Here is a 24,044-nt window from a genome sequence, read left to right on the forward strand (position 1 = left end):
CCGACGTCGCCTCAAGATCGGGGGACCCCACGCCTGCGACGCGGAAACCCTCTTCCTTGACCCCAGACCCCGCGCTCCCCCTCAGATAACGGTCCTCTCTGCCCAGGTTCCCGTCTTGGAGGTCGGGAGGAAGGCATCTCGCGTCCTGACTTCATTCACGCAAGTTAACAGAAAAACCGACTTCAGCCTTTCTTCAAATAGACAGCAAGGTGGTGCTTAGCTGTTAAAACTCTTCCAGCCCTTCGTTGGTTTTGTTTTCCCAACTCTGCGAGGAAGACCCCTTCATTTTATACGCGCGACGTCCACAGCCCGGAGAAGTCTGCTTCCGCACCCTCGCGGATCCAGGAGGCCGCGGTGTGGGCTGTGAACCCGGCGGCTCCGGTGGCCCCGCTGTGCACAGGTGGGCTTGTCAGCACACAGCACGTGCACAGTGGGAACTCGGCTCTTTCGTGAAATCTCAGGACACAAGGAAACCCTTCGTCTCCAAACACACGTCCCAAGGCTCCCATACAGAAACATTCATCCACCTGCACCTACACCCACACTGAACGAGAGCACTAAAATACAAGGAAAATTTTATTTTCAATTTTCGTCAAGAAATTTGCTGTGGTTTTTTATGCTTTTGGTTCTTTTTTTTTTTTTTTTTTTTCCACTTTATTTAATTCTAGCCACTCAGGGGCTGGAGCCGCTGGGTTCCTGGTATTAAAAAGATGCCAACAGAGGTAGCTGTGTCTCACCCAGGGGCCCGGCCCACTGTGAATACCCCCCAAAAAAGGAGAAAAAACACAAAATAAACCAACAAAATAAAACCAAAAGGAGGAAGAAATTCTGATCATTTTCTTCAAGCCTGTTGGGAACCCGCAACAGTTTGTGTGTAACAGACGTTACAGTGGGGAGAAGCCAGGGCCCGGAAGGCCAGCCCGCCAGCTCCCCGCAGATGGCGCCGGCGCTACTGCTGCATCTCTCTCCAGCAGGAAGGGCACCACTGCCCCTCACTCCCTCCCCTCCCCCAGTGCTCAGCGGGGCTGTTCCTCTACAACTTGGAAGATGGGGCAGAAGGAAGGAGAGGGTCTCTCAGGCCCCCAGGGGAGAAGCTGGGCAAGGGAAAGTGAGGAAGGTCACTGCTCAGCGGTGGAGGTGGTATCATCAATCTGGATCTTCACTGCTGCTGGGCTACCTATAGGAAGAGAAAGCCAAGGGAGTCAGAATTCCAGACTCCAGGAACCCACCTGATCCCAAGGGAACTCACTGGTAAGCCAGCCCCACCTGCCCAGTATGTAAAGCTAGGGACAGACAGCAGAGTTAAAGTTCTAGAATGGCTCTGTTGGAAGAGCTGGCCAGACGAAAATGGTCCTATACCTGCTGTGGAGGTGGTTCAGGTGCCCGGTTTGCCAGGCGACTGAGAATATTACGCTCTGACATCTGTAGCCTCACAGCAACTGGGGGAATTCGGGCAATAGTAGCTGGGAGTCGAGTCACATCGGCTTTCATGTCACTCAGCAGTTCTTCTAGCTGTTTCAGAACTGCAGGGGCAAGAAAAAGAGGCGGTGAGCCATGGTAGTCAAGACCGAGGTCCATCTTTCCCATTAAGTGGACCCCCCCCACACACCCATTACTTCTCAATGACCAAGTGACTGATGTGCCGGAGTACTGTCTTTTGTCACTGAGTCACCTGACCTGGCTCCACCACACTCAAATTCCTGTCCCTCATATTCCAGTTCCAACTGTCCATGATTCTGTGCTTTCTAAAGCCAACTGTCCCTTGATCCCTATTGTCTCTATTTCCTCCACTTCTTCAATAGCTATTCCTATTGTTTCCTCTTCTCACCATCTTTCCTCTGCACCTTTGGAGCTGTCTCCCTCTTCCTTTATAACAGCTTTCTTTTCCTCATTTCACCCTCCATCCCCCTTACAATGTCTTAACTTTAATTAAAAACAGAATGTTGAAAGCAGTCTAGAATTTGACAAGATCTTAAATCACCTTGTTACCTCTAAACTATCCCAGATCACACTATATTATTCTGCTTTGCTTTCCACCTCCAAGAACTGGAATACATTCAAGAGTTAAAAAGCAAAGAACTACTGTCCTTGACCGTCTCTAAGATGTTAGCTTCCTAAGAAGGAACGCAAGGATCCCCAGCACACCCTAAGCTCCCAGACAAAGAAAGGGGCTCCAAAAAAGGCTCAGACCTGAGAAGTAGGTGTGTGTCGGGGAGGGGCAGAGGAGGAAGGAGGCCAAGTCCACAGGAGGCAGGGGAGCCACTGGCTACCTTTGTGCAGGACCGCATTTGCTGGCTTGTTTCCCGCCATCGACTCCTTGGACAGGTGCTGATGACTCTCTGCCAAACACTCCACCTCAGCAAAGCGGGTGTTCAGGGCCATGGAAGGGTGAGAGGGGTCCTCTGACATGTTCAGGTAAGCCGCCCGACGCAGCTGCTCCTCAATCACCAGGGCTTGTTCTAAGAGCTGGACAAGAGAGAAACAGGAGATGGCAGCTGGACTGACCCTCACTTTGCTCATTTCTCATGGGCCTCTCAGAACCCACACCTGGCCAGTTCAACATTCCATTGCCTTTTTCACCCCACTTTGAAGGTCTGTGTTTTTAAAGCTCTTTACCCTTTATTGATTCACTCTTATACAAAAGTGATAAATCCTCAATTTAGAAAATACAGAATGTATAAAGAATTAAAATCACAATTCCACCTCTGAGAGCTACTGTTAACATTTTGAGGTTTTCTGTTACATGTTTTTTACAAAATTAAGATTCTATATACGTATTTATATTGTATCAACTCAAAGTTACATAGTAAGGCTCTTCCCTTGTTACTAGCTGCTCTTTATAAAAGATGACGTTTTCTTCCCCCATTCTTTTTCAAATTCTTTTCCCGTTTAGGTTATTACAGAATACAGATGACTTAATGGTTGCATGGCAGTCCATCTGCCCTATCAAGTTGTTTTACTCTCTAAAATTATTCCTGTTGTTTCTTTTCTTTCATCTCTATATCTCACTCCCATTCCTTTCCTTCCTCAATAGGCAACCCTTCTAATATACCTACTGTGTGTCTTTTTGTGGGTTTTCTTGCAGACAGTATTGTTTCATGTGCACATTTCTCATTTACAGAATGTTTTTCTGTACATTATAAAATGCTTTTTCATTTCCCCACTACATACCTTTTTTAAAGGTCCATTTATGTTACAAAACGTGTATTTTGTTGTTTCTTAATGCTCGGTGATGTGAATCCACATTTTACCTACCCACACTCCCAATGTCAAACATCTAGGTTGCCTCCAGGCCCCACCACCAAAAATCATAATGCAACGAACACTTGCACATGTCACCTGATGGAGCTGTGTAAAACGGCCTTTGAAATACATTTCAAGGGACAGAATGTTGATTCATGACTTATGAGACTTATTTTACTCAAGTATCCACTGGTTCTTAAAAAGAATGAATCCACTAGGGGTCAGGAAAAAGGACAGTATGAGAATGGACAGTTGTTTCTTCCAGAAGACCTGGCTCCAATTCAGGCCTAACTTATCCCCAAACAGACCAAGCACCTCCTTTCAATCTATATACCACCCTGTCTCCTTCACCAACTCCCCTCCCTCTTGCCCCAAACTATGAGCTTTCTCCAGGATCAGCATTCTCCCAAGCGCTCTCTCCCCTCCTGGCATCAGCCAGCACCTCTGTGCAAATGAGTTGGTGCTTTTCAAACATGCATCTCAAGCACTGATTGTTCTGATCCCACTCGTGCGTGGTTGATCACTTTGATCCCACTTGTTTAACGGTGGTGGGAGTACTGGGAGGATATTTACTTGTGAAAAACACCAAATGACTTGTCTAAAATTGAACTTAACTTTTTTCTACAAACTGCTCCCTCTCCTCACTTCCCTGATCTGCCAATAGTAATTTAACTTTCTCAGTGACTCAGACTCAAAACTTCAGTTATTTTTGGAGTCTCATTCCTTTGTATCCCAAATTCAATAAAGTAACTCAGGGGTCAGCAAACTATGGCCTGTGGGCCAAATCTGGGCCACTGCCTGTTTTTGGATGGCCCAAGAGCTAAGAATGGGTTCTTCATTTTTAAATGGTTGAAAAAAAATCAAAATAATAGCTTATAAAGCTTCATAAAAATTATAGGAAGTTCAAATTTTAGTGTCGATAAAAAAAGTTTTACTGGAACATATTCATACTTATCACCTGTGGCTGCTTGCCCACTATGACAGAGCTGAGTATCAGTGTCTCACAAAGCTTGAATTACTCTGGCCCCTTAATAGTTTGCTGACCCCTACAGTAAATCAGTAAATCCTGTAAATTCCTTGGTGTTTCATTCCCTTTATCTTTTATTTATTTATTTATTTATTTTTTTAGTATTTATTTATTTGGCTGCACCGGGTCTTAGTTGCAGCACGCTGGATCTTAGTTGTGGCATGGGGGATCTAGTTCCCTGACCAGGGATCAAACCCGGGCCCCCTGCACTGGGAGTGCAGTCTTAACCACTGGACCACCAGGGAGGTCCCTCGTTCCCTTTATCTTATCCTTCTCATTTTCCACAACCAGCATCACAGACGAGCCCTTACTACCTCATGACTATTGATAGTTCTGTAATCTCATGAATGTTCTGTTTCAGTTTCCCTTGGTTGTATCAAAACCCTTCACAAACCCTCAATGGCTGCCCATGAACTATAAGGTAAAGTCCAAACTCTCTTATCTGGTGCCAAAAACCTACCTACCGACCTCCAGCCTTACTTCTCTCTCCAACGTACCTCCCACCATCACCAACACAAGTGTCTTCTACACCCCACCTGGACTATCTGCTGTTTCCAAACACCATAAGCTCTACAGGCTCTGTCTCTGCCTAACCTAATTCTTTTGATCAAAGGGCCTTCCGTTTCTATCCGGCAATCTCTATTACATTCACCGAAACTTCACTCCAATGCCATCTTCTCCCTGGAGCATTTGTGAGCTCTCCCCACATTCCCTCTGGAGAACTTTCTTAAGGATTTAGCAGTCTCCCTCGCGACACACAGAATGACATTCATTTGACCACAATCTGCCTCCACGTTAAACTGAGAGCTCCTTGAGAACAGGCACCAGGCCTGTCCCTGGCCCACCCATTCCCTAGCACGTGATATTTGAAGGTTTATTAGTGTACATTTCTTATTCCCCCAATTATACTCAGCGTTAAGATCCACGTGTCTCACCTCCATGGTATCCCATTATGATGGTCTGCACACAAGGTGCCCTTAATATGCATTTGCTGAATTCCTGAGGAAAACTCCCCTTCAGTCCTGGGCGTATCAGCCCTAGTGATTCTGAAAATGGAGCTCTACACCTTTGCGTCTACCCCACCCTTCATCCACACAGACCCAGAAAAAAGTACCACCAGCCCACTGGCAGCCCTGCCTCCTCAGAGATCCAATTCAGTCCCACCTCTGTATCTTTCCTGAACACTCCAGCCTACCGTGTTCCCCCAGCACACCCACTGCACTGGGCTGTGTCATGCAGCAGGCACAGTCATCTTCAGCCCTTAACCAACTGGTTAACCTTCAGGTCTGTATGTGTTGATCTCTAATATTTAAGATACTTGGGAGCAAAGCCTTTCACAGAATACAAAGCGAAGTGCACAGGAGAACACAATAATCAACGTGGCTGAATGAGCAGACTCCCTCCTTTAGTCCCTTCTGCACTTTAAAGGCTGCCACGTCAACGCTGTATTCCTCCTCGTCCTGCTCACCTTGAACCTTCGGGCTAGAAACTTATTCTTGATCTCTAAGAAATTGCCACGGTTCATTTCACCCTTGAAAGGCTCATTGAGGATAGCATAGCGTGGGTCATTCTGGATGTCCTGCCACCGGGCATAGCCATGGCTATTGGAAAATTAATTGCTCAGGAAAAACGAAACAAGGAAATTAAGAACTTCAAACTGTGGACCCTCAGAAACCTTGACCAAGGACCTCAGCCCCAACTCAGGCAAAGGATACTTTATGATGCCAGCCAGCAGCCAGTAGTCATGCCGTCGGTGCCAGATCTCATAAGTCTTCTTGGTGACTGTGGCTGCCCGCTCCTCATTCTGCCAGAGGGAGTGCAACTCTGAAGAGGAATTTAGGGAAGGTTGGGGAGAAAAAGAAAGGCAAACATCTGTGAGAATTCAAAAAGCTATTTATTCCTGATTCCCAGATACCAACTTAATATGCCTCTGGCTTTCTAACATGGACCCCAGAGGAGTGTGCAGTCAGCCTGGCATTCTCTCTAGGAGAGGTAAAGTCTCTGTACCCTGGTTTCTGACAAGAACCCTGGTTTCACCTCAAATTCATCTAACCCCAAGTGGGCCCCTCTTTTTCATACCAGTAAAACCGCCATCTGCAATGTTGAACATGAAACGCTGTTTAATATTTTTCTTCTGCTTCTCATCATTCAGGTCCTTGGGGGTCTCTCCATTCTGAAGCATCACCTCTTTTTTCTCTTCTTCTTCTTTCTTCTCCTCTACAGGACATGCAGAAGAAAAATGTCAGCTCCAGACAGAAGCCAGCACCATAGCCCTTACCCATACATAGCACCATACGCTACAAGGTACCCATCCACCTCCACCCTTCTCCACAGAAGTGTTCTTAAACCCAGGAACAGGTGCCACTGGCCCACCGACAGCCACATGTGGGGAGAGGTGGAGTCTTTTAGCTTGGGATAAAATGATTATATGGGTATGGATGGGGGAACCTGGGGGTGGAGGGGTGTCCAAGAGATAAAGTCCTTCCTTTCAGCTTTAGAGTCCTTTTAAAAGCACAGTCAGCTTCTCCAAACACCCACCTTTGTCCTCCACCACAATGGGAATCAGATCGACTGCTGACTTCTCCTCCACCTTCTCCACATCAGCAATACCTGGGAGAACAGATGGCACTGAGAGCATGTCTAAGGAAGTGTATTCTCTGTTCTACACTATATCCTGAACCTAAATCATGATGAAAGTCATAAAAGATGTCTTGAGAGAGAAAAAGCCCACAGTTTAAAATCAAGGGTACAAGATTCTTCAGTGTGTCACTTCCTCTGGACTTCCCTCCAGCCGGGCTGCAAGCCCAAGAGCAACTGTGGTTCACAGGGATCTGTAGTTGTGAAAATGTACATACCTTTGGGATCTGTCTCCATTGGTTCCTCTGTTCTCTCCTTGACCTCTGCCTTTTCCACTTTCTCCTCTCCCTCGGGAGGCTCAACAAGGACTTTTTCATCCTCTGAGGCAGGGGCAGGGGGCTGTGTACACTTCAAAGGAAAGAAGAAAGAAGCTGAAGCAGACAGGCCAGCACCCAAGAGGAAGAACAGGCTTATCCATCTGCCTTTGGTGTGGCATCCAGTCACCCCCGTCTCTTACCTCAACAGTGGCTTCAGGGGCTGCAGATTTCACTTCCTTTTCTCCTTCTGCACTGTCTTCTTCTTTGAGGCTATTTTCCTCTATTTTTATCCCATCCTCTGCACACCAATAATAGACATTCATTAGGAAGAAGGTCCCAGATCAGAGAGAAGGTCACACCTTCTCAGTTTGTCTCATCTTAACTGTCCTCTCGTGCCTTTAAGAGCCAGCCCTATTCTTAGGACAGCCCTCCTAAACTGAGAGGGAGATTGCTGTGTGTCCTGCCAGACTCCCCTGTTAGAACTGAGTACAGGGAAACAGAAAAAGCAAAGGCCAGGACAAGAAGAAAAGGATAGAAAACAACAGTCCAGGCAGACTTACCAGCAGGTGGGGCAGGTGCAGGAGTATTGGGTTGTGTGTCCCCTGGAGTGGAGGGTGTGGGAGTCTTTGGGGAAGGTGACCCTGGCTGTGACATTTTCTTGTTTTCCTCTACTTCCGCAAGTTCGGGCATGCTCCAGCGCCCATTAACATGTTCAAACTCCTGAACCTGCAGCAATGGGACAAGATGCTGAAGACCCAATTCCATCTAGGTTCCTTTCCTGCTGGCTCTCCAGTTTCACCTAGAAACCCCTGAACGATGGAGGGAGGTTCAGGGCTCACCTTCTTGCGAATCAAGGACATGACACCAATCCTAGTAAGGACATGCTGGCGAGACAGGCCTTCTCGGGGTACACCATCAGCAAAGGTCTCGGCCCCGTCTGCTCCTGGCTCACATAAATGCCGCATAAAAAGAGAGACGTAAGCCCTGTAGTAAACAAATAGAGAAATGGGTCAAACAGCAATCATGCCAACTCCTAGATCAGATTCTTTCCCACCCGCAGTCAGGCATCAACTATGGCTCCATCTGAGGTAAAGTCCGCCATCGTGCTGAAAGCTGGTCTCCAGACCCCACACCATGTGCCAAGTCCTCTTCCAGGGAAGCGAGGAGTACAAGGAACCCTATTACTAACAGCTTCCCTTGCCAACGTCAGCAGAGGAGACAGCCGATGTCCTGCACAGCCTGCACTAGTACTGTGGGGTGACCAGAGACTAAAAGCCCTTGCTCTACATCAGTCATTCCAGCTCTCCACTTACTTGAACTCCTTCTCTGACTTGCCTCGCAGATCTCTCACAAGCCACTGGGTGGTGAAAGCGTCCTGAGGTGGCATCCCATATCGCATAATCGCATTGAGAAAGGCTTTTCGCTGACGAGCATTAAAGCCAAGAACCTGGGGGGAGAAGGAACCTAGGTGAGAGAAGGAGTAGACCTTACTCCACCAAAGACCCGACAGCAGCACTCACCCAACCTTCCCTAGAACGCAACGGTACTTACTTCAATATTCCCACCAACACGGGCCAACAGAGGAGGCAATGGCTTATCTTTATCATTCCGCAGGCCCTTGCGACTGGGCCTGCGGGGAGCTGCGAGAAGAAAAGGATGCGTGAGCGACACCGATAGGGATATTAGACAAGGCAATATTTTAAAAATCCAGCAGAAAGGCATAGCCCTCACCTTCTGAACGTTCATCAAAGTCTTCATCACCTTCCTCTGAGGCCACTGAATAATCGGACTGGTTGTCGGACTGGTCGTCCTGCCAATCTGGAGGGAGAGAGGGCAGATGAGCGGGGCCCACTGCTCTAGTGGAACGGCCCATGGGTTGGGGGCGGGGCCGGCCACACACACCTCGGTCCTCCTGGGAGCCATCATTGTAGTTGACCTGTTTACGGATTCTTTTTCCTTTGCCCAGATTGCGGGCCAGATCTTCTTGCTGCTGCTCATAATGGTGCCGCAGCAACTTCTCCCAGTAGTCAGGATCCACACTTTCTTCCTGTTTTATGATTTCCCGTTCTACCTCCTCTTCCTCCTGGGACAGAGGGAGGGCCAGGACTCAGGGGTGCTGAAGTCGGCACCACCAGCTACCCCTGGTCCTCATAGTCCCCATTCTGCTATAGCTCCTTCTCATGACTGGACTCTGAAATACTTGGTGAGCCTGCTTGGACCTAAGAGCTTAAAAGAAATTTAATTGACAAGACATGGTTGGTTTCTCGTGGTTATGTTTAGATTAGCAGTCAAAATAACTAAAGAAAAATATAGGATGGAGCTGTTATCACAAGAGAAGAATGAAGAGACAGTATGTTTTCTTTTAACTCCTTTTGCTGATGCATGTACAGTTGCGAGACAGTAAAATGGAGAAAAGTGAGGTCACAGCCTTAGCAAGGTAGAATGGAGAGGCTTCTGCAACACTGCAGAAGATTCTCCCAGGAGAGGAAGTAGAAGGGCCATAAGCCCTTTCTGTTCTGCATAAGCTTCATAAAAGTTTACCAACCGTGAAAAAAAATTATATATATCCTCTTATATCCCAATAATGTTTATGCTCCTTTGAAAGTCTTACCTTTTTTTCAGATCGTTCAGGACCACTAATTCCAAATCCCTTACATTAGAATTAAGCTGCTGCTAACAGCATAATACTAGAAACAACCTAAACATCCATCATTATGGAACTTGAATAAATTATGGGGGGTGAAAAGGGTGAAGAGAGTCAAAAGGTATAAACTTCCAGTTATAAAATAAATAAGTCATGGTGACTTTAGGTATAGAATAGTAACTATAGTTATAAACTTCCAGTTATAAAATAAATAAGTCATGGTGACTTTATGTATAGCATAGTAACTATAGTTAATACCATACTGCATATCTGAAAGTTGCTAAAAGAGCAGCCCTCAAAAGTTCTCATAGGAAAAAAAATGTATAACTATGTATGGTGACAGATGTTAACTAAACTTATCAAGGTGACCATTTCACAAAATATACAAATATCAAATCATTATGTTGTACACCTGAAACTAATATAATGGCATATGTCAATTATATCTCAATTTTTTAAAGTAAATAAATTATGGTACTTCCAAACAAGGACATATTATGCAGCGAATAAAGGGGTGCGGAGGGGGGAAAGCTCTTTGGGTACTGACTTGGACAAAATCTTCCAAGATTTATTAGGAGGATAAAAATAAGGTACAGAATGTCATGTATAAGAAACTACCTTCCTTATGCAGCAACATGGATGCAAGTAGAGATTATCATACTAAGTGAAGTAAGAAAGAGAAAGACAAATGTCATATGATATCACTTATATGTGGAACCTAAAATAGGACACAAATGAATCTATGTAACAGAAACAGAATCACGGACAGAGAGAGAAACAGAATCACGGATCTAGAGAACAGACTGGTGGTTGCCAAGGGGGAGGGGGTTGGGGGAGGGATGGAGTGGGAGGCTGGGGTTAGCAGATGTAAGCTTTTATATAGAGAATGGATAAACAACAGGTCCTACTGTATAGCACAGGGAACTGCCATAGTGGAAAAGAGTATATATAAAATAAGAGAATATATATATATGTATAACTGAGTCACTTTGCTGTACAGCAGAAATTAACACAACATTGTAAATCAAATATACTTCAATTAAAAAAAACAACTACTTTCCTTAAAAGGAAGAGGAAAAAAGGCATTCATATGTATATACATGTATATGTATATATACATATATATGTAATTTGTGTGCACATAAAATAATTTATAAAATAAATATCCCTTATCCCCAGGGAGGGAGCTAGGGAGCCAAAGGACTGGAGTGGGAAAGAGATACTTCTGTAGCTTTTGAATTTTGAACTAGGTGAATTACAGTTGACCCTTGAACAGCACAGGTTTGAACTGCATGAATCCATTTATATGCAGATATTTCTCAATAGTAAATACTACGGTATTACATGGTCCATGGTCAGTTGAATCTGCAGATGTGGAGGAACCAAAGATATGGAGGGCTACACCATCTATTCAAAAAATAAAGTTTAATGGGACCTAATGAAACTTAAAAGCTTTTGCAAAGCAAAGGAAACTACAAACAAGATGAAAAGACAGCCCTCAGAATGGGAGAAAATATTTGCAAACGAATCAATCGACAAAGGATTAATTTCCAAAACATATAAACAGCTCATGCAGCTCAATATTAAAAAACCAACAACCCAATCCAAAAATGGGCAGAAGACCTAAATAGACATTTCTCCAAAGAAGACATACAGATGGCCAAGGGGCACATGAAAAGCTGCTCAACATCACTAATTATTAGAGAAATGCAAATCAAAACTACAGTGAGGTATCACCTCACACCAGTTAGAATGGGCATCATCAGAAAATCTACAAACAACAAATAAATGCTGGAGAGGGTGTGGAGAAAAGGGAACCCTCCTGCACTGTTGGTAGGTATGTAAATTGATACAGCCGCTATGGAGAACAGTATGGAGATTCCTTAGAAAACTAAAAATAGAACTACCATATGACCCAGCAATCCCAGTACTGGGCATATACCCAGAGAAAACCATAATTCAAAAAGACACATGCACCCCAATGTTCACTGCAGCACTATTTACAATAACCAGGACATGGAAGCAACCTAAAATGCCCACTGACAGAGGAATGGATAAAGAAGATGTGGTACATACATACAATGGAATATTACTCAGCCACAAAAAGGAACGAAACTGGATCATTTGTAGAGACGTGGATAGATCTAGAGACTGTCATACAGAGTGAAGTTAAGTCAGAAAGAGAAAAACAAATATTGTATATTAACGCATATATGTGGAACCTAGAAAAATGGTACAGATGAACCGGTTTGCAGGGCAGAAATAGAGACACAGATGTAGAGAACAAATGTATGGACACCAAGCGGGGAAAGCGGTGCGGGGTGGGGGCAGTGGGGGAATGAATACGGCGATTGGGACTGACATGTATACACTGATGTGTATAAAATAGATAACTAATAAGAACCTGCTGTATAAAAGTTAAATAAAATAAAATTAAAAAAATAAAATAAAATAACATTTAAAAATATTATAAAGTAGGGGCTTCCCAGGTGGCGCAGTGGTTGAGAGTCCGCCTGCCGATGCAGGGGACACGGGTTCGTGCCCCGGTCCGGGAAGATCCCACATGCCGCGGAGCGGCTGGGCCCGTGAGCCATGGCCGCTGAGCCTGCGCTCCGCAACGGGCGAGGCCACAACAGTGAGAGGCCCGCGTACCGCAAAAAAAAAAAAAAAAAAAAATTATAAAGTAAATAGCAGCCTCAGCCACTAATGAGAGGGCTGTCTGTATACCTGTGTAGTCATCAGGAGAGGTCATCAGTGGGAGGGAGAGTACCACCCCTCCCTTACAACCACTCAGCACGTTCTGCCCCAGTCAGTCACTCCCATATGCGGTCACCACCCTGACAGAAGGGCAGTTTTGGCTGAATACTACTGGTCTGTAGACCTGTCAGACTTTTCAGCCACAGTTACACCCAACTGAAGTTAGTAGAATCACTTTCAAGAACAAAGATAATACGTATCAGAAAAATAAAAAAAAGGAAAAGAAAAATACAACAAGGGGGATGGTTCTGAATTGGAAGGATGAGAAAAGATGGCAAGGACCAGCAGAAACTGATGCCAATTCGAAGAACCCTGACCTGAGCGGCTAAGAGAGGACCAGAAGCGAAAGCAATTGTTTTTTCATTTTATACCCTAGATATCATTAGGAGGAAAAACTTCATTACAGAGGCCAAGCATTTATAACTGAGTATGTTTTGTTTTCTACTAAAAAAAAGACCAAGAATACACAAGAAAACAAAAAGGGAAAACAATTCTAAAGTTTTAAAAAGCACAAGGGATATGCTAAGTATGTATCATATCTCCTACCTTTTCTCCGGAGAGACTTGAGATAGCAATCCAAAATTTATTTATAGGGCTAATAAAATACATAAGAGAAAATAAGATGAGATTCTGATAAAGAAGAGCTAATACAGGGCTTCCCTGGTGGCGCAGTGGTTGAGAATCCACCTGCCAATGCAGGGGACACGGGTTCAAGCCCTGGTCTGGGAAGATCCCACATGCTGCGGAGCAACTAAGCCCGTGCGCCACAACTACTGAGCCTGCGCTCTAGAGCCCGCGAGCCACAACTGCTGAAGCCCGCACGCCTAGAGCCCATGCTCCGCAACAAGAGAAGCCACCGCAATGAGATGCCCGTGCACCGCAACGAAGAGTAGCCCCTGCTGGCTGCAACTAGAGAAAGCCTGCACGCAGCAAGACCCAACGCAGCCAAAAATAAAAATAAAAGTTATTAGAAAAAAAAAAAAGAAGAGCTAATACAAGTGTTTTGAGTGTGAAAAGTGGCCGGACAGCCACGTCAAAGATGAGAATGTGATTTGCTCATATGTTACAGAATTTTTCTTCAAAGGAAGAGGTGTATCAATTCAGCAATGTACTAATTTGCCTACAGATGGTTTCCTCTCATCTCAAATACCATCGTGATCTCAACTCCAATTTCTGGACCAATCACCAAGCACAGCATTGCTTTGGACTCATACTCACCCCCATTTCTTCTTCTCGCACCACATACTGGGCCACTTTGAATGAGCTCAAATATTCATTCATGCCCTGCAATTCCGTATCTTCTGTCTCATCCTGGTTCCGGTCCAGCAGTCGTTCAATGGCCTTATCATCATAGTGGATAACACTGCTGTCTTCTCCCTCTTTGTTGTCTCCTCCTATAAAGAATCAGGGGTCCATACCCCCAGTTAACTTCAGCAGCTGCAGTGGAAAAAGCAAGTCCCACAGGACCCTAGGTCTGAGTCTCAGGACCCTAGGTATCAAAGATACCCTTTAGAGAAGCCAAGCCCCACACCAAAACAAGCTCCTGCCTAGCTCACCTCCATCTGTGGCTTCGTCCTTGAATAGCTCCTCAGTGCCAAACTTGAGGATGTCATCAAGCTCCTGTTTGGACATGGATCCAGTCTTGGAGCCCAGCCCAGGCCGAACAACTAGATGCGTCAGCATCATCTTCTTCTTTGCCACCTGCGTGATGCGCTCTTCTACTGACGCACGGGTCACAAACCGATAGATCATCACCTTCTTATTCTGCCCAATACGGTGAGCTCTGCTAAAGGCCTGGAGTTGTGCACAAAACGGAGGCAAAAACTGAAGTAATCATATTTCCTTACTCCTACTCTTGCCCTGACTTCCACATAATAAGTTAAATCCAGCATAAGGCAGGAGCTGCAGCTTGCCCTCACACGAAACTTCCCTTTGCACCCCTACCCCAAGATACCACCCTCTATCATGTTACCCAAAATAGGACCACAGCTAACCCAAACTCTCTGGCTTACAATAAGGTAAAAGACATTTGAAAACAATCTATTGTTTCCCCCTGAAACAACTAATCCCAGATGGTGGAGCCCTCACAGAGAACACTATGCATTTCCAAAAAGTCACTGTAGACCAAGGCTGCTACCTCTGCTCACCTGGATGTCATTATGGGGGTTCCAGTCAGAGTCATAGATAATAACTGTGTCAGCAGTGGCCAGATTGATTCCAAGGCCCCCAGCTCGAGTGGAAAGCAAGAAGCAGAACTGCTGAGCACCTGGTGCTAAGAGAGGAACCAAAAACACCATTAGAGGTGTCTCTGGAATTCCAGTTAATAAATGTTTAAGGAATATCAGAACTATAAAACCTCATTAGGAGATGCAACCTATTGTATATAGAATGGATGAACAACAAGGTCCTACTGCATAGCACGGGGAGCTGTATTCAGTATCCTGTGATAAACCATAATGGAAAAGAACATGAAAAAGAATATATTTTAAAAAGAACATATATATATGCATAACTGATCACTTTGCCGTACAGCAGAAATTAACACAACATTGTAAACCAACTATATTTGAATTAAAATACCCACCTCATTAGGCAAACACAAAACTAATAATATTAATAAGTAATACTCATAAGCAAGGTCCACCAATGGATACTGAAATCAGTGTGAAGGTTTAAGGAGAAACAGGATGTCACCACAGTCTAAAGTATCTCCCTCAAGATATTTATTAATCACAATGAAAAAAAAAAGAGTAACTTTACATGGGAGGAATTCAATAGACACCACCTTAACCAAGTGATCAAGGTTAACACGAGCAATGGAACATTATCAACATCATGTCCTCCCTGGGAATGATGCACTGAAAAGGACACAGCATCGCTTCTCTGGGATTCCTGTCCAAAATGTCTAGTGTCAATCTCAGCATGAGAAAATATCAAAGCAGAGACGTTCTAGGGCGTCCCTGGTGGCACAGTGGTTGAGAGTCCGCCTGCCGATGCAGGGGACACGGGTCCGTGCCCTGGTCCGGGAAGATCCCACATGCCGCGGAGCGGCTGGGCCCGTGAGCCATGGCCGCTGAGCCTGCGCGTCCGGAGCCTGTGCTCCGCAACGGGAGAGGCCACAACAGTGAGAGGCCCGCGTACCGCCAAAAAAAAACAAAAAACAGAGACGTTCTACAAAAGAGCTAACCAGTCGTCATCAAAGGTATCAACGTTGTGAAAGGAAAGGAAAGAATGAAGAACTGGAAGAGAAACAACAACTACGCTCAACGTGGGATCTGGGACTGGATCCTGTCACAGGAACAGTGGTGACATTCAATTCAAGTCTACAGTTTAGGTAGTAGTATGACACCAGTGTTAATTCCCTGGGTTTGATCATTGTACTGAGGTTATATAAGTCATTATTAAGAAATGCTGGGTGAAGTGTATACACCAACTCTCTGTATTATTTTCTGAACTTTAAGTTCACAATTATTTCGAATTAAAAAGTAAAAAAAAAGAAGAGGAGGTGGTAGTGGCTACTGAGACAAGCCTGCCACTAACTTGCTATCTGGGTTTGGTAAGTCCTGGTCCCTCCTGGGCCTCAAGATGCAATGCGGAGGGTTAAATAAAGTGTCCTTCTTTTTAGCAGAAAGAACAAAGACTCCAAAGGGAATAAACAATCTCCTAGCAATAATCTAAACATCCTTCCAATCAAGACATTCAACAGCACTCTTCCACGTCAATTGACAAAAGACCCTAAACCTCTACGCAGAAAAGCAGATGCTCAAGAAGAACAAGTGATCGGTCCAGAGCCGTGAGTGAGGATGCCAGGACCGAAGCCACTCCTTCCCTCTCACCATTGAAGCGGTCAATGGCCTCCTGACGCATGTTCCCAGTGATTCCACCATCAATACGTTCATATTTATAACCTTCGTGTTCCAAGAAATCCTCTAGCAGGTCCAGCATCTTGGTCATCTGGAAAATGAGCATACTTTAATTATGGGATTAATCAGATGACAATTCCTCCCCTACGTCACTAAGCTGTCCACTGCAACCCACAAAAGCTCCCACACAGTACCTGGGAGAAGATGAGTACACGGTGCCCACCCTCCTTAAGGTTCTTGAGCATCTTCTGAAGCAGCAGTAACTTCCCAGATGCTCTGATTAGGGCACTGCCATCATACATGCCATTAGGCATCTTAGGGGCTTCCTGAGGAAATAAGCAAAAAAGAAAAAAATATGGAAAGAAACCCCAAATGGAGCAGTTCCCGCCCAGGGAGGGACAAGAGGTGGCACAACGTACCATGGCAGCCACAGGGAAAAGATACGGGTGGTTGCAGCACTTTTTAAGATCCATCACGACGTTTAGCAAAGAGACCTGGTTGCCGCCACCTCGAGCATTGAGCGCTTCAAAGTTTCGAGTGAGGATGTACTTGTAGTATTTCCTATGTGGGCAAGACAGCAAGGTAAGCCATGCTCAAGAGCCGTTGTGTGACTCATAATGCAGTCCCAGGGTCTGGGATCTTCTTTCCAACACATCTCCCTTTGGGACCGAGGAAACCTAAGAAGCGCCGCCACCATCATTTTAAACAAGGTAAGGGTTAACTCAGTAAGAGCTCGGCCGCAGCACCGTAAAGCAGTTACACTCCAGTAAAGATGTCAAAAAAAGAAAACAAAGAACTCTGGGCCCCAGCAACCTGGCAACAGGTTTCTTTAGCCCTCGCTGGCTCCTGTCACCACACGCCTTGCGGCAGAGTATGGAGAAGGAAACACTGTGCAGACTGGCAGGTGTCTAAGTGTGTCTGCAAAACGGAGCCAGTGCTTCTGTCCCTTCAGACTCACTTCTGCATAGGGCTCAACTCCACACGCACAATCAGTTCTGTCTTGGAAGGCATGTTCTTGAACACGTCAGCTTTGAGCCGCCGCAACATGTGAGGCCCCAGCATGTCGTGCAGCTTTTTAATCTGGTCCTCCTTGGCAATGTCAGCGAACTCCTCCAAGAAGCCTTCCAAGTTGCTTCAGAAAGAGAAAGGAAAAGGTTGTTGGAGGGGGAAGGAAGAAAGGAAAGTGACATAAGAAACAGGCAAAAGGAAGAACTGGAAGAACGCGGAGCCGACTGTGGATAAGCACACACTCACTGGAACCTCTCAGGGGTGAGGAAGTTGAGCAGGTGAAACAACTCTTCCAGGTTGTTCTGTAATGGAGTCCCTGTCAGCAACAGCTTGTGCTGGAGCGAGTAACCGTTTAAGACCCGGAAGAACTGGTGAGGCAGGAGAGAAGTGGAATTCAGTAAGAAGAGGGCTCCAGCACATGTCCACAGACTTCTGCTTTGCCGCCCAGCAGTTACGCCCCCATCCCCACCTTTTTTTTTCCTTTATCTTCTTTCCCGTTACTAACTCTTTTTTCTTTTTTTTTGGCCGCACCGTGCGGCATGCGGGATCCCAGTTCCCTGACCAGGGACTGAACCCGTGCCCCTTGTAATGGAAGCGTGGACTCTTAACCACTGGACCGCCAGGGAAGCCCTCCATCTTACTTTCAAGGCCTGGCCTCCAAGGGTCATCTATCACGAGTGAGGAAGGAAGGCAGAGAGCCCTTCTCCCTTTCCTGTCCTCCTAGGTCTCCCCTTAATGAGTAGGCAGTACTAGAACACTAAAACTGGAGGCCATACCTCCCGCCCCCCCTCACCTTAGACTGATTGTTCTTGAGCCGATGGGCTTCATCCACGATGAGGCAGGCCCAGTCAATAGAGCCCAAGATGGCCATGTCAATGGTGATCAACTCATAGGACGTCAGCAGCACGTGGAATTTCACAGATGCCTCTTTCTGCACAAGAAGGCAACCTGGTCACTCCTGTCCAACTCTGCCGGTACAGGCCAAGCCAAGGGACTCCGGGGGGGTTCCCTCCTCCCGGCTATTATCCTTTCGCCTCACCCCGGGGACCGGGGCACGAGGGGCCCAGAGCGAGAACTCCCCTCTCCGAGGGTGGGTCTCCCTCCCGCTGAGGTACCTTCATGCGGGAAGCCTTCTTGCCGCCACGAATGGCATTGTCCTCAAAGGAGAACTCATTCTCTCGGATGATGGCACGGCTGTCTTTGTCACCCACGTAGGTCACCACATACATATCTGGAGCCCACATTTCAAACTCCCGCTCCCAGTTGATGATGGTAGAAAGAGGGGCGCTCACTAGGAAGGGGCCTTTGGAATGACCCTTTGAGGAAGAAGAGGAGACGGAGAGTAAGGACTGAGGGTCCCACACGCAACCCGAGCGCCCACCCTGCCCCTGCCCCTGCCCCGGAGTGGGCGGAGGACAGGCGTGTGCATGGCCGCTCCTCTCCCTCCCTTCTCCATGTACCAACACGCCTGCCTGCCCTGCAGGGAGCTTACACCGCACCCCTGCCGCTCGATGTCTCTCCACACTACTTCTACCCACAGTTCTGCTTGTCTCAGCGCATATCCGTCCCCCAGGACCGAGGCTCCAGGCACCCACCACTAATCCCACCCACAGCTCCATTCCCTCCAGTCTGTCTCTGTGTACTTGCATCTATCTTACTGTCACTCAACACTGTTCTCCAGGGCCAAAGACCAATTTTTTTTCTTCCTTTTTCTGTCTCCTCAGAGTGTAAGAGAAGACCACGAACACAAAATACCCACACAAAAAACTAACAGCCCCAGCTCTCCTACCTCCTTGTAGAGAGAGTAGAGGAAGACTGCGGTCTGAACGGTCTTCCCAAGGCCCATCTCGTCAGCCAGGATGGTGTCGGTGCCTTGAGCCCAGGAGAAGCGCAACCAGTTCAAACCCTCCATCTGATAGGGGTGCAAGGTTCCACCTGTAGCGTCCAGGTACTCTGGCTGTCGCTCATATTTCACTGTTGGCTGAAGGACGAAATAAAGAAGTCAAGAGCTGGCCAGGAATTCCCTTCCTTCCGTAAGACGGCAGCTGCCCCTCCTGACACACTCTCACTAGATCCTACTCGAGGGGCCACAAAAAATGGTGGGAAAAAGGTGCTTAATGGTTACTGTAACTTTGTGTTTTATTTAGGATCCTCCAGGAAGCAAGGCAAGACGCAGATCTTGGTCCTACAGACATCCAGGAAAGACACATCATAGTCTCCTTGGCAGTACAGTAAATTCTACTGGTCAGGAACCACGAGGTAAATGATCCTATGCCCCCTCTAGATTTATCTGTTTAACCTTAACCAGACTCACCTTATATTACACAAAACCCCGGAAGAACTGAGCCATGAATTAAGGGTCAGAAGACCCAGGTTCCAAAATAAGTTTCACAAAAGCTCGGTTATGTGACCCCTCCATACATAACACCTCCTCAGTCATATAAACACTAACATCTATGTTTTTAGTTTTCTGATGAGGAAGAGAGAAAATAAAGTAATCCTAGTATCTTTCCCCTGACTTACAGAGATGTGGAGAATTAGGGAAGCAGTCTGTGTGAAGCAACTTAGCTACAGTGATCACTTGAGATCATGCCTTCAGACTGGAGCACACAACATACATCGTCCTACCCGACAAACCGCCCTCCCTCTCCTGATGACTCACGTCAACCGTTGGGGTTTCAGGGGGCCTTTCCAACTTCCTCAGCTTCACCTTCTTGAGCTTTTTGCCTGGTCGTCCTTCCTCACCCCTCATCAACTCCCTAAGGAAGACAGATACATCAACAGCTGCCTGGAGTCCTTCTCAATGAGCAGCAGCTCTACTCATCAAAGTCCCTCACCTGTGATTCCAATAGCTCTGCTTGAACAGGTCGTAGTCCTGTATCTCCACATCCTCACTCTCCCAGGAGGCCTGATCATAGGGCAAGTCCCGCCACTTGATCAAGTAGTGGACGTGGCCCTTCTTGTCCACGCTACAAAGTCAAGGAGAGAAAACCCTCAGAGCCAGAAGGCCACCCTGCTCTGCTCCCCTCAAAAACCAGACCTCTAAGGAGGCCAGACACCACACGTATTCAGAAGCAAATACATCTGGTCCACCAGTCTTTGCACCAAAAATGATCTCGTATCTACAGTCTATAGCTCAAGTACCAGGATTCAGTCAGTTCATAACACACTGAGTGTCTCATCCAACTGTAACTTACTGGTGACATCCACTTTCTTAATTAAGCCCCCGCGGATACGCTGCCCACCTCCAGGATGCCCACGATGCCCACCTCCAGGATGCCCACGACACGCCGCCCGGCCCAGCCCCCCGGTACCTGTGGTTGAGAATCCGGTGGATCATCATCCACTCGGGTTTGATCCCGTAGCGATAGAAGCGTTCCTCCATCTCTGCAAACTTGGGGTCCTTGTTCTTCCGCTTTCGGCTCTTCTCTTCATCGCCACCGAAGTCCCCGGAGGGCGGCTCATCCATGTCATTCTTCCGCTGATAGTTCCGGAACATCACCTGACAGTGCAGCTCCAACTGCAAGAGCGGAGAGAGAAGGAAGTCCCCAAGGAGCTACGTCCACTCCTGCCCACAAGGCTGCTGTCTCTCACTGCCCTCTTCGCCGCAGCCCCGCATCTGCTCTGCCCCAGGGTTACCTGCAGTTCAGACACCCAGGAGCAGTGCCAGTACGACATGCCTTGCCATTTCACAAAGAACTGCCGCTCCGGCCGCCCCGCCAGGGGCTTGGGGGGCGGAGCACTGGGGTCAGCATCTGGGGGCCGAGGCACTGGTGTGGGAGATGGTGGCTGACCCCACTTCCAGATCAGGATCTTCTGAACTTTGCCCTTAAGAGCTGGACACTAAGAGGAAAAGAGATGATCCAACACCGAATCATTACCACGGCATAGCCCACAGGCAGCTTCAGCCTCATCAGAGCATTATTAAAACCTCGTTTCAAGTAAGACCTAATCCCAGGACCCTAATCCCAGGAGAGAAGAACAGAATTCCCTCTCTGTTTCTGGACTTCGTCCAGGATTTGTGAGACATTATCACTCCTATCTGCCTAACAGAGCCAGTAGCTAGACTTCAACAATAACCCAGAACAAGTAGGCACAGAAAAGTCACAGACCTGGGGCTCAGAATTCCTCTCTTAAGCAATCTAACAGCATTCAGTGGCCCTATTATATCACCAAGCTACCAAGACCTCGAGGCTGGGTGTCAAGACAGGAAAGGATATTCTGGGCTAAAAGAACACGGCTCCATCCCACTTCGGAGAGCTGGCAAAGCATCAACTCTGTTCAAAGTTAGTCCTACGGTTTCCCAGAACAAAGGTATCCCGTGACTCTACGAGGAAGGAAGATCCATGCCTCAGGGCTGAAAGGCCTATAGCCCTCCAGTGACCTCTCCTGCACCTCAGCCTCACGACACCTACACGCAAGAGGGGTAAACCCTGCTGCTGGACCACCGGCCGGGGCCAGGCACCCACCGTACAGCGGGGACAGAGCCACTCTCCGTTGGGGATCTCTGGAAGGGGCGGGTTCAGGCAGTGGATGTGGTAGGAGGAAGGACAGGCATCGCAGCACAGCAGCTCCCCCCCATCCTTGCAGACCCGACAGAACTCCATGTGGTGGTCATCCTCCTCTTCAGGGTCTCCCCCCACCTCTTCCAGGATCTCCTCACCCTCCGAATTGTCCTCTTTAGCCTCCCACTGGATGCCTTCCTTCTCCTGCAGTCAAGGACCACAGAGTCAGATTACTACCACCCCCACCCCCACCCCCACCCAACCCCCATCTGAACCGTGCCCATCATTCCTTTGAAAGCTTCCCAAAGCCCGTAGCCAGCAACGCCACCACTCCTACCCCCACCCAGGCCCCAAAGAGTTTCCTCATCCCACCCTTCCGCTCAAGGGTCCCGAAGGGCCACGACGGCCCGGCACTCACGCAGTGTGGGCAGCTCCACTTGCCCTCGGGAGCCTTCTCCATATCCGGATCCAGGCAGACCATGTGGTAAGCTCGGGGACAGGTGTCGCACAGGATGATCTCCCCGCCTTGCTGGCACACCTCACAGTAGTCCTGGTGGTCTGTCTCATAACCATCCACAGCAGTCACCTCCTCCTCGCCTAGGCAAGGAAGAGGGAAAGCCCAGTTATTAGAAAAAACCTACCTCCCCCCACCCCGCTAAACCAGCCCCTATCTCCTTAGGGACATGCTTCCCCAATCATTCCCCCCTCATTCCATTACATACTGATACAGAAGAGAAACACACCTTTCTTTTTCTTTTTCGTGGTCCGGAGTTTCTTGCGGCTGCGGCTACTGCGGCTGGTAGAACCATCAGAAACAGAGTAGCTATTGATACTGGCATCATCGAAGTCAGACTCCACATCTAGGTCGTCATCCTCACTCTGGCAGGATGAGAAGGTTAGAGGTTCAGGCCAAGGGGAAGGAGACAGTGATGGAGAAGGGATCACCCTTTTACTAGGGGTGCTGGAATCCCAGCAAGGAAGCCTAACCACCTCTTCTATGGCCAACTCCCCACATGCTCATGCACCTACTGAACCCTGAATCCTGACCGAAGACCACATCCTCCCCGTTAACTAAGGCACCCTCGCCAGGGGACAGGCTGGGCTCTCACCGAGGATCTCTTACGCTTAGAACCGAAACCTCCCAGCTTGATTTTCAGGGGAGCTACTTTCTTGGGCTTAGGCTTCTTGGCGTCAGGGACACGAGGGCTGCCCTTGGGCTTCCTCCGAGCATTGGGACCTAAATCAGGAGAAAGCAGGTAAGATCATACAATCCAAATACACACCACAGAGCAGAACATGGGAAAGATATTAGGTTGGCCAAAAAGTTCCCTCGGTTTTTAAGTAAACATAAAAGACACATTTTTCATTTTCACCAAGAACTTTATTGAACAGTGTATTCACCGTTTTGTTCCACTACCCTCTGCCATTTTTCAGGCAACTTCATAATTCCATCTTCCCAAAACTTTTTATCTTTTTGAGCAAAGAACTGTTCCAGGTGCCTTTCACAGTCTTCCAGGGAATCGAAATTTTTTCCATTAAAAGAATTTTGTAAAGACTGAAACAGATGGAAATCCGAAGGTGCAACGTCTGGTGAATATGGCGGAGGAATCAGAACCTCCCAGCCAAGCTGTAACAGTTTTTGCCTGGTCATCAAAGAAACATGCAGTCTTGCAATAGCCTGATGGAAGATGATGCATTTTCTGTTGACTAATTCCGGACGCTTTTCATCGAGTGCTGCTTTCAGCTGGTCTAACTGGGAGCAGTAGTTGTTGGAATTAATCATCTGGTTTTCTAGAAAGAGCTCATAATAGGGGACTCCCTTCCAATCCCACCATATACACAGCATCACCTTCTTTGGATGGAGACCGGCCCTTGGCATAGCTGGTGGTGGTTCACTTCGTTTGCCCCACCATCTCTTCCGTTCCACATTATTGTACAGCATCCACTTTTCACCACCTGTCACAATTTGTCTTAAAAATGCAACATTTTCCTTACATTTAAGTAGAGAGCGGCATGCGGAAATACGGTCGAGAAGATTTTTTTCACTCAACTTATGTGGAACCCAAACATCAAAGCGATTAACGTAACCAAGCTGGTGCAAAT

At 47.2% G+C, this 24,044-nt stretch overlaps 1 protein-coding gene, 1 long non-coding RNA gene and 1 other non-coding gene across 9 annotated transcripts in view; 1 reads left to right on the plus strand and 2 right to left on the minus strand.

The window, feature by feature from the left end:
- Window positions 1–558: 558 nt before the first annotated feature.
- The window catches only part of CHD4 (chromodomain helicase DNA binding protein 4), a 30,048-nt gene continuing 6,562 nt past the window's right edge, over window positions 559–24,044 (minus strand). For 2 of the 7 annotated variants that reach the window (XM_067695531.1, XM_067695528.1), the window contains exons 7-40: window positions 23,051–23,178; window positions 22,685–22,820; window positions 22,360–22,538; window positions 21,906–22,145; window positions 21,076–21,279; window positions 20,751–20,956; window positions 20,274–20,405; window positions 20,099–20,195; window positions 19,226–19,417; window positions 18,552–18,752; window positions 18,230–18,367; window positions 17,683–17,804; window positions 17,387–17,560; window positions 16,848–16,989; window positions 16,623–16,754; window positions 16,402–16,519; window positions 14,713–14,837; window positions 14,122–14,359; window positions 13,784–13,959; window positions 9,067–9,247; window positions 8,896–8,982; window positions 8,716–8,804; window positions 8,478–8,611; window positions 8,004–8,148; window positions 7,725–7,890; window positions 7,365–7,462; window positions 7,126–7,255; window positions 6,809–6,880; window positions 6,350–6,487; window positions 5,986–6,094; window positions 5,739–5,871; window positions 2,271–2,466; window positions 1,360–1,523; window positions 559–1,177 (exon numbers count right to left, since the gene is read on the minus strand). In XM_067695531.1, the coding sequence (XP_067551632.1) occupies window positions 1,160–1,177; window positions 1,360–1,523; window positions 2,271–2,466; window positions 5,739–5,871; window positions 5,986–6,094; window positions 6,350–6,487; window positions 6,809–6,880; window positions 7,126–7,255; window positions 7,365–7,462; window positions 7,725–7,890; window positions 8,004–8,148; window positions 8,478–8,611; window positions 8,716–8,804; window positions 8,896–8,982; window positions 9,067–9,247; window positions 13,784–13,959; window positions 14,122–14,359; window positions 14,713–14,837; window positions 16,402–16,519; window positions 16,623–16,754; window positions 16,848–16,989; window positions 17,387–17,560; window positions 17,683–17,804; window positions 18,230–18,367; window positions 18,552–18,752; window positions 19,226–19,417; window positions 20,099–20,195; window positions 20,274–20,405; window positions 20,751–20,956; window positions 21,076–21,279; window positions 21,906–22,145; window positions 22,360–22,538; window positions 22,685–22,820; window positions 23,051–23,178 (4,940 nt within the window). In that variant the 3' untranslated portion in view covers window positions 559–1,159. Of the gene's footprint in view, window positions 1,178–1,359; window positions 1,524–2,267; window positions 2,467–5,738; window positions 5,872–5,985; window positions 6,095–6,349; window positions 6,488–6,808; window positions 6,881–7,125; window positions 7,256–7,364; window positions 7,463–7,724; window positions 7,891–8,003; window positions 8,149–8,477; window positions 8,612–8,715; window positions 8,805–8,895; window positions 9,248–13,783; window positions 13,960–14,121; window positions 14,360–14,712; window positions 14,838–16,401; window positions 16,520–16,622; window positions 16,755–16,847; window positions 16,990–17,386; window positions 17,561–17,682; window positions 17,805–18,229; window positions 18,368–18,551; window positions 18,753–19,225; window positions 19,418–20,098; window positions 20,196–20,273; window positions 20,406–20,750; window positions 20,957–21,075; window positions 21,280–21,905; window positions 22,146–22,359; window positions 22,539–22,684; window positions 22,821–23,050; window positions 23,179–24,044 lie in introns of all 7 variants that reach the window. The other 5 variants (XM_067695530.1, XM_067695527.1, XM_067695532.1 and 2 more) reach the window with 4 other exon arrangements.
- LOC137201545 (uncharacterized) lies at window positions 1,113–10,297 on the plus strand. The gene is made up of 2 exons (XR_010932214.1): window positions 1,113–1,251; window positions 6,494–10,297. It is a non-coding gene; the product is annotated as an uncharacterized lncRNA (long non-coding RNA).
- Window positions 7,546–7,685, minus strand: LOC137203066 (small Cajal body-specific RNA 11). The gene has a single exon (XR_010932893.1). It is a non-coding gene; the product is annotated as a small Cajal body-specific RNA 11 (non-coding RNA).

This window comes from Pseudorca crassidens, chromosome 11, assembly GCF_039906515.1.
Source record: "Pseudorca crassidens isolate mPseCra1 chromosome 11, mPseCra1.hap1, whole genome shotgun sequence".
Classification (NCBI taxonomy): Eukaryota; Metazoa; Chordata; class Mammalia; order Artiodactyla; family Delphinidae; genus Pseudorca; species Pseudorca crassidens.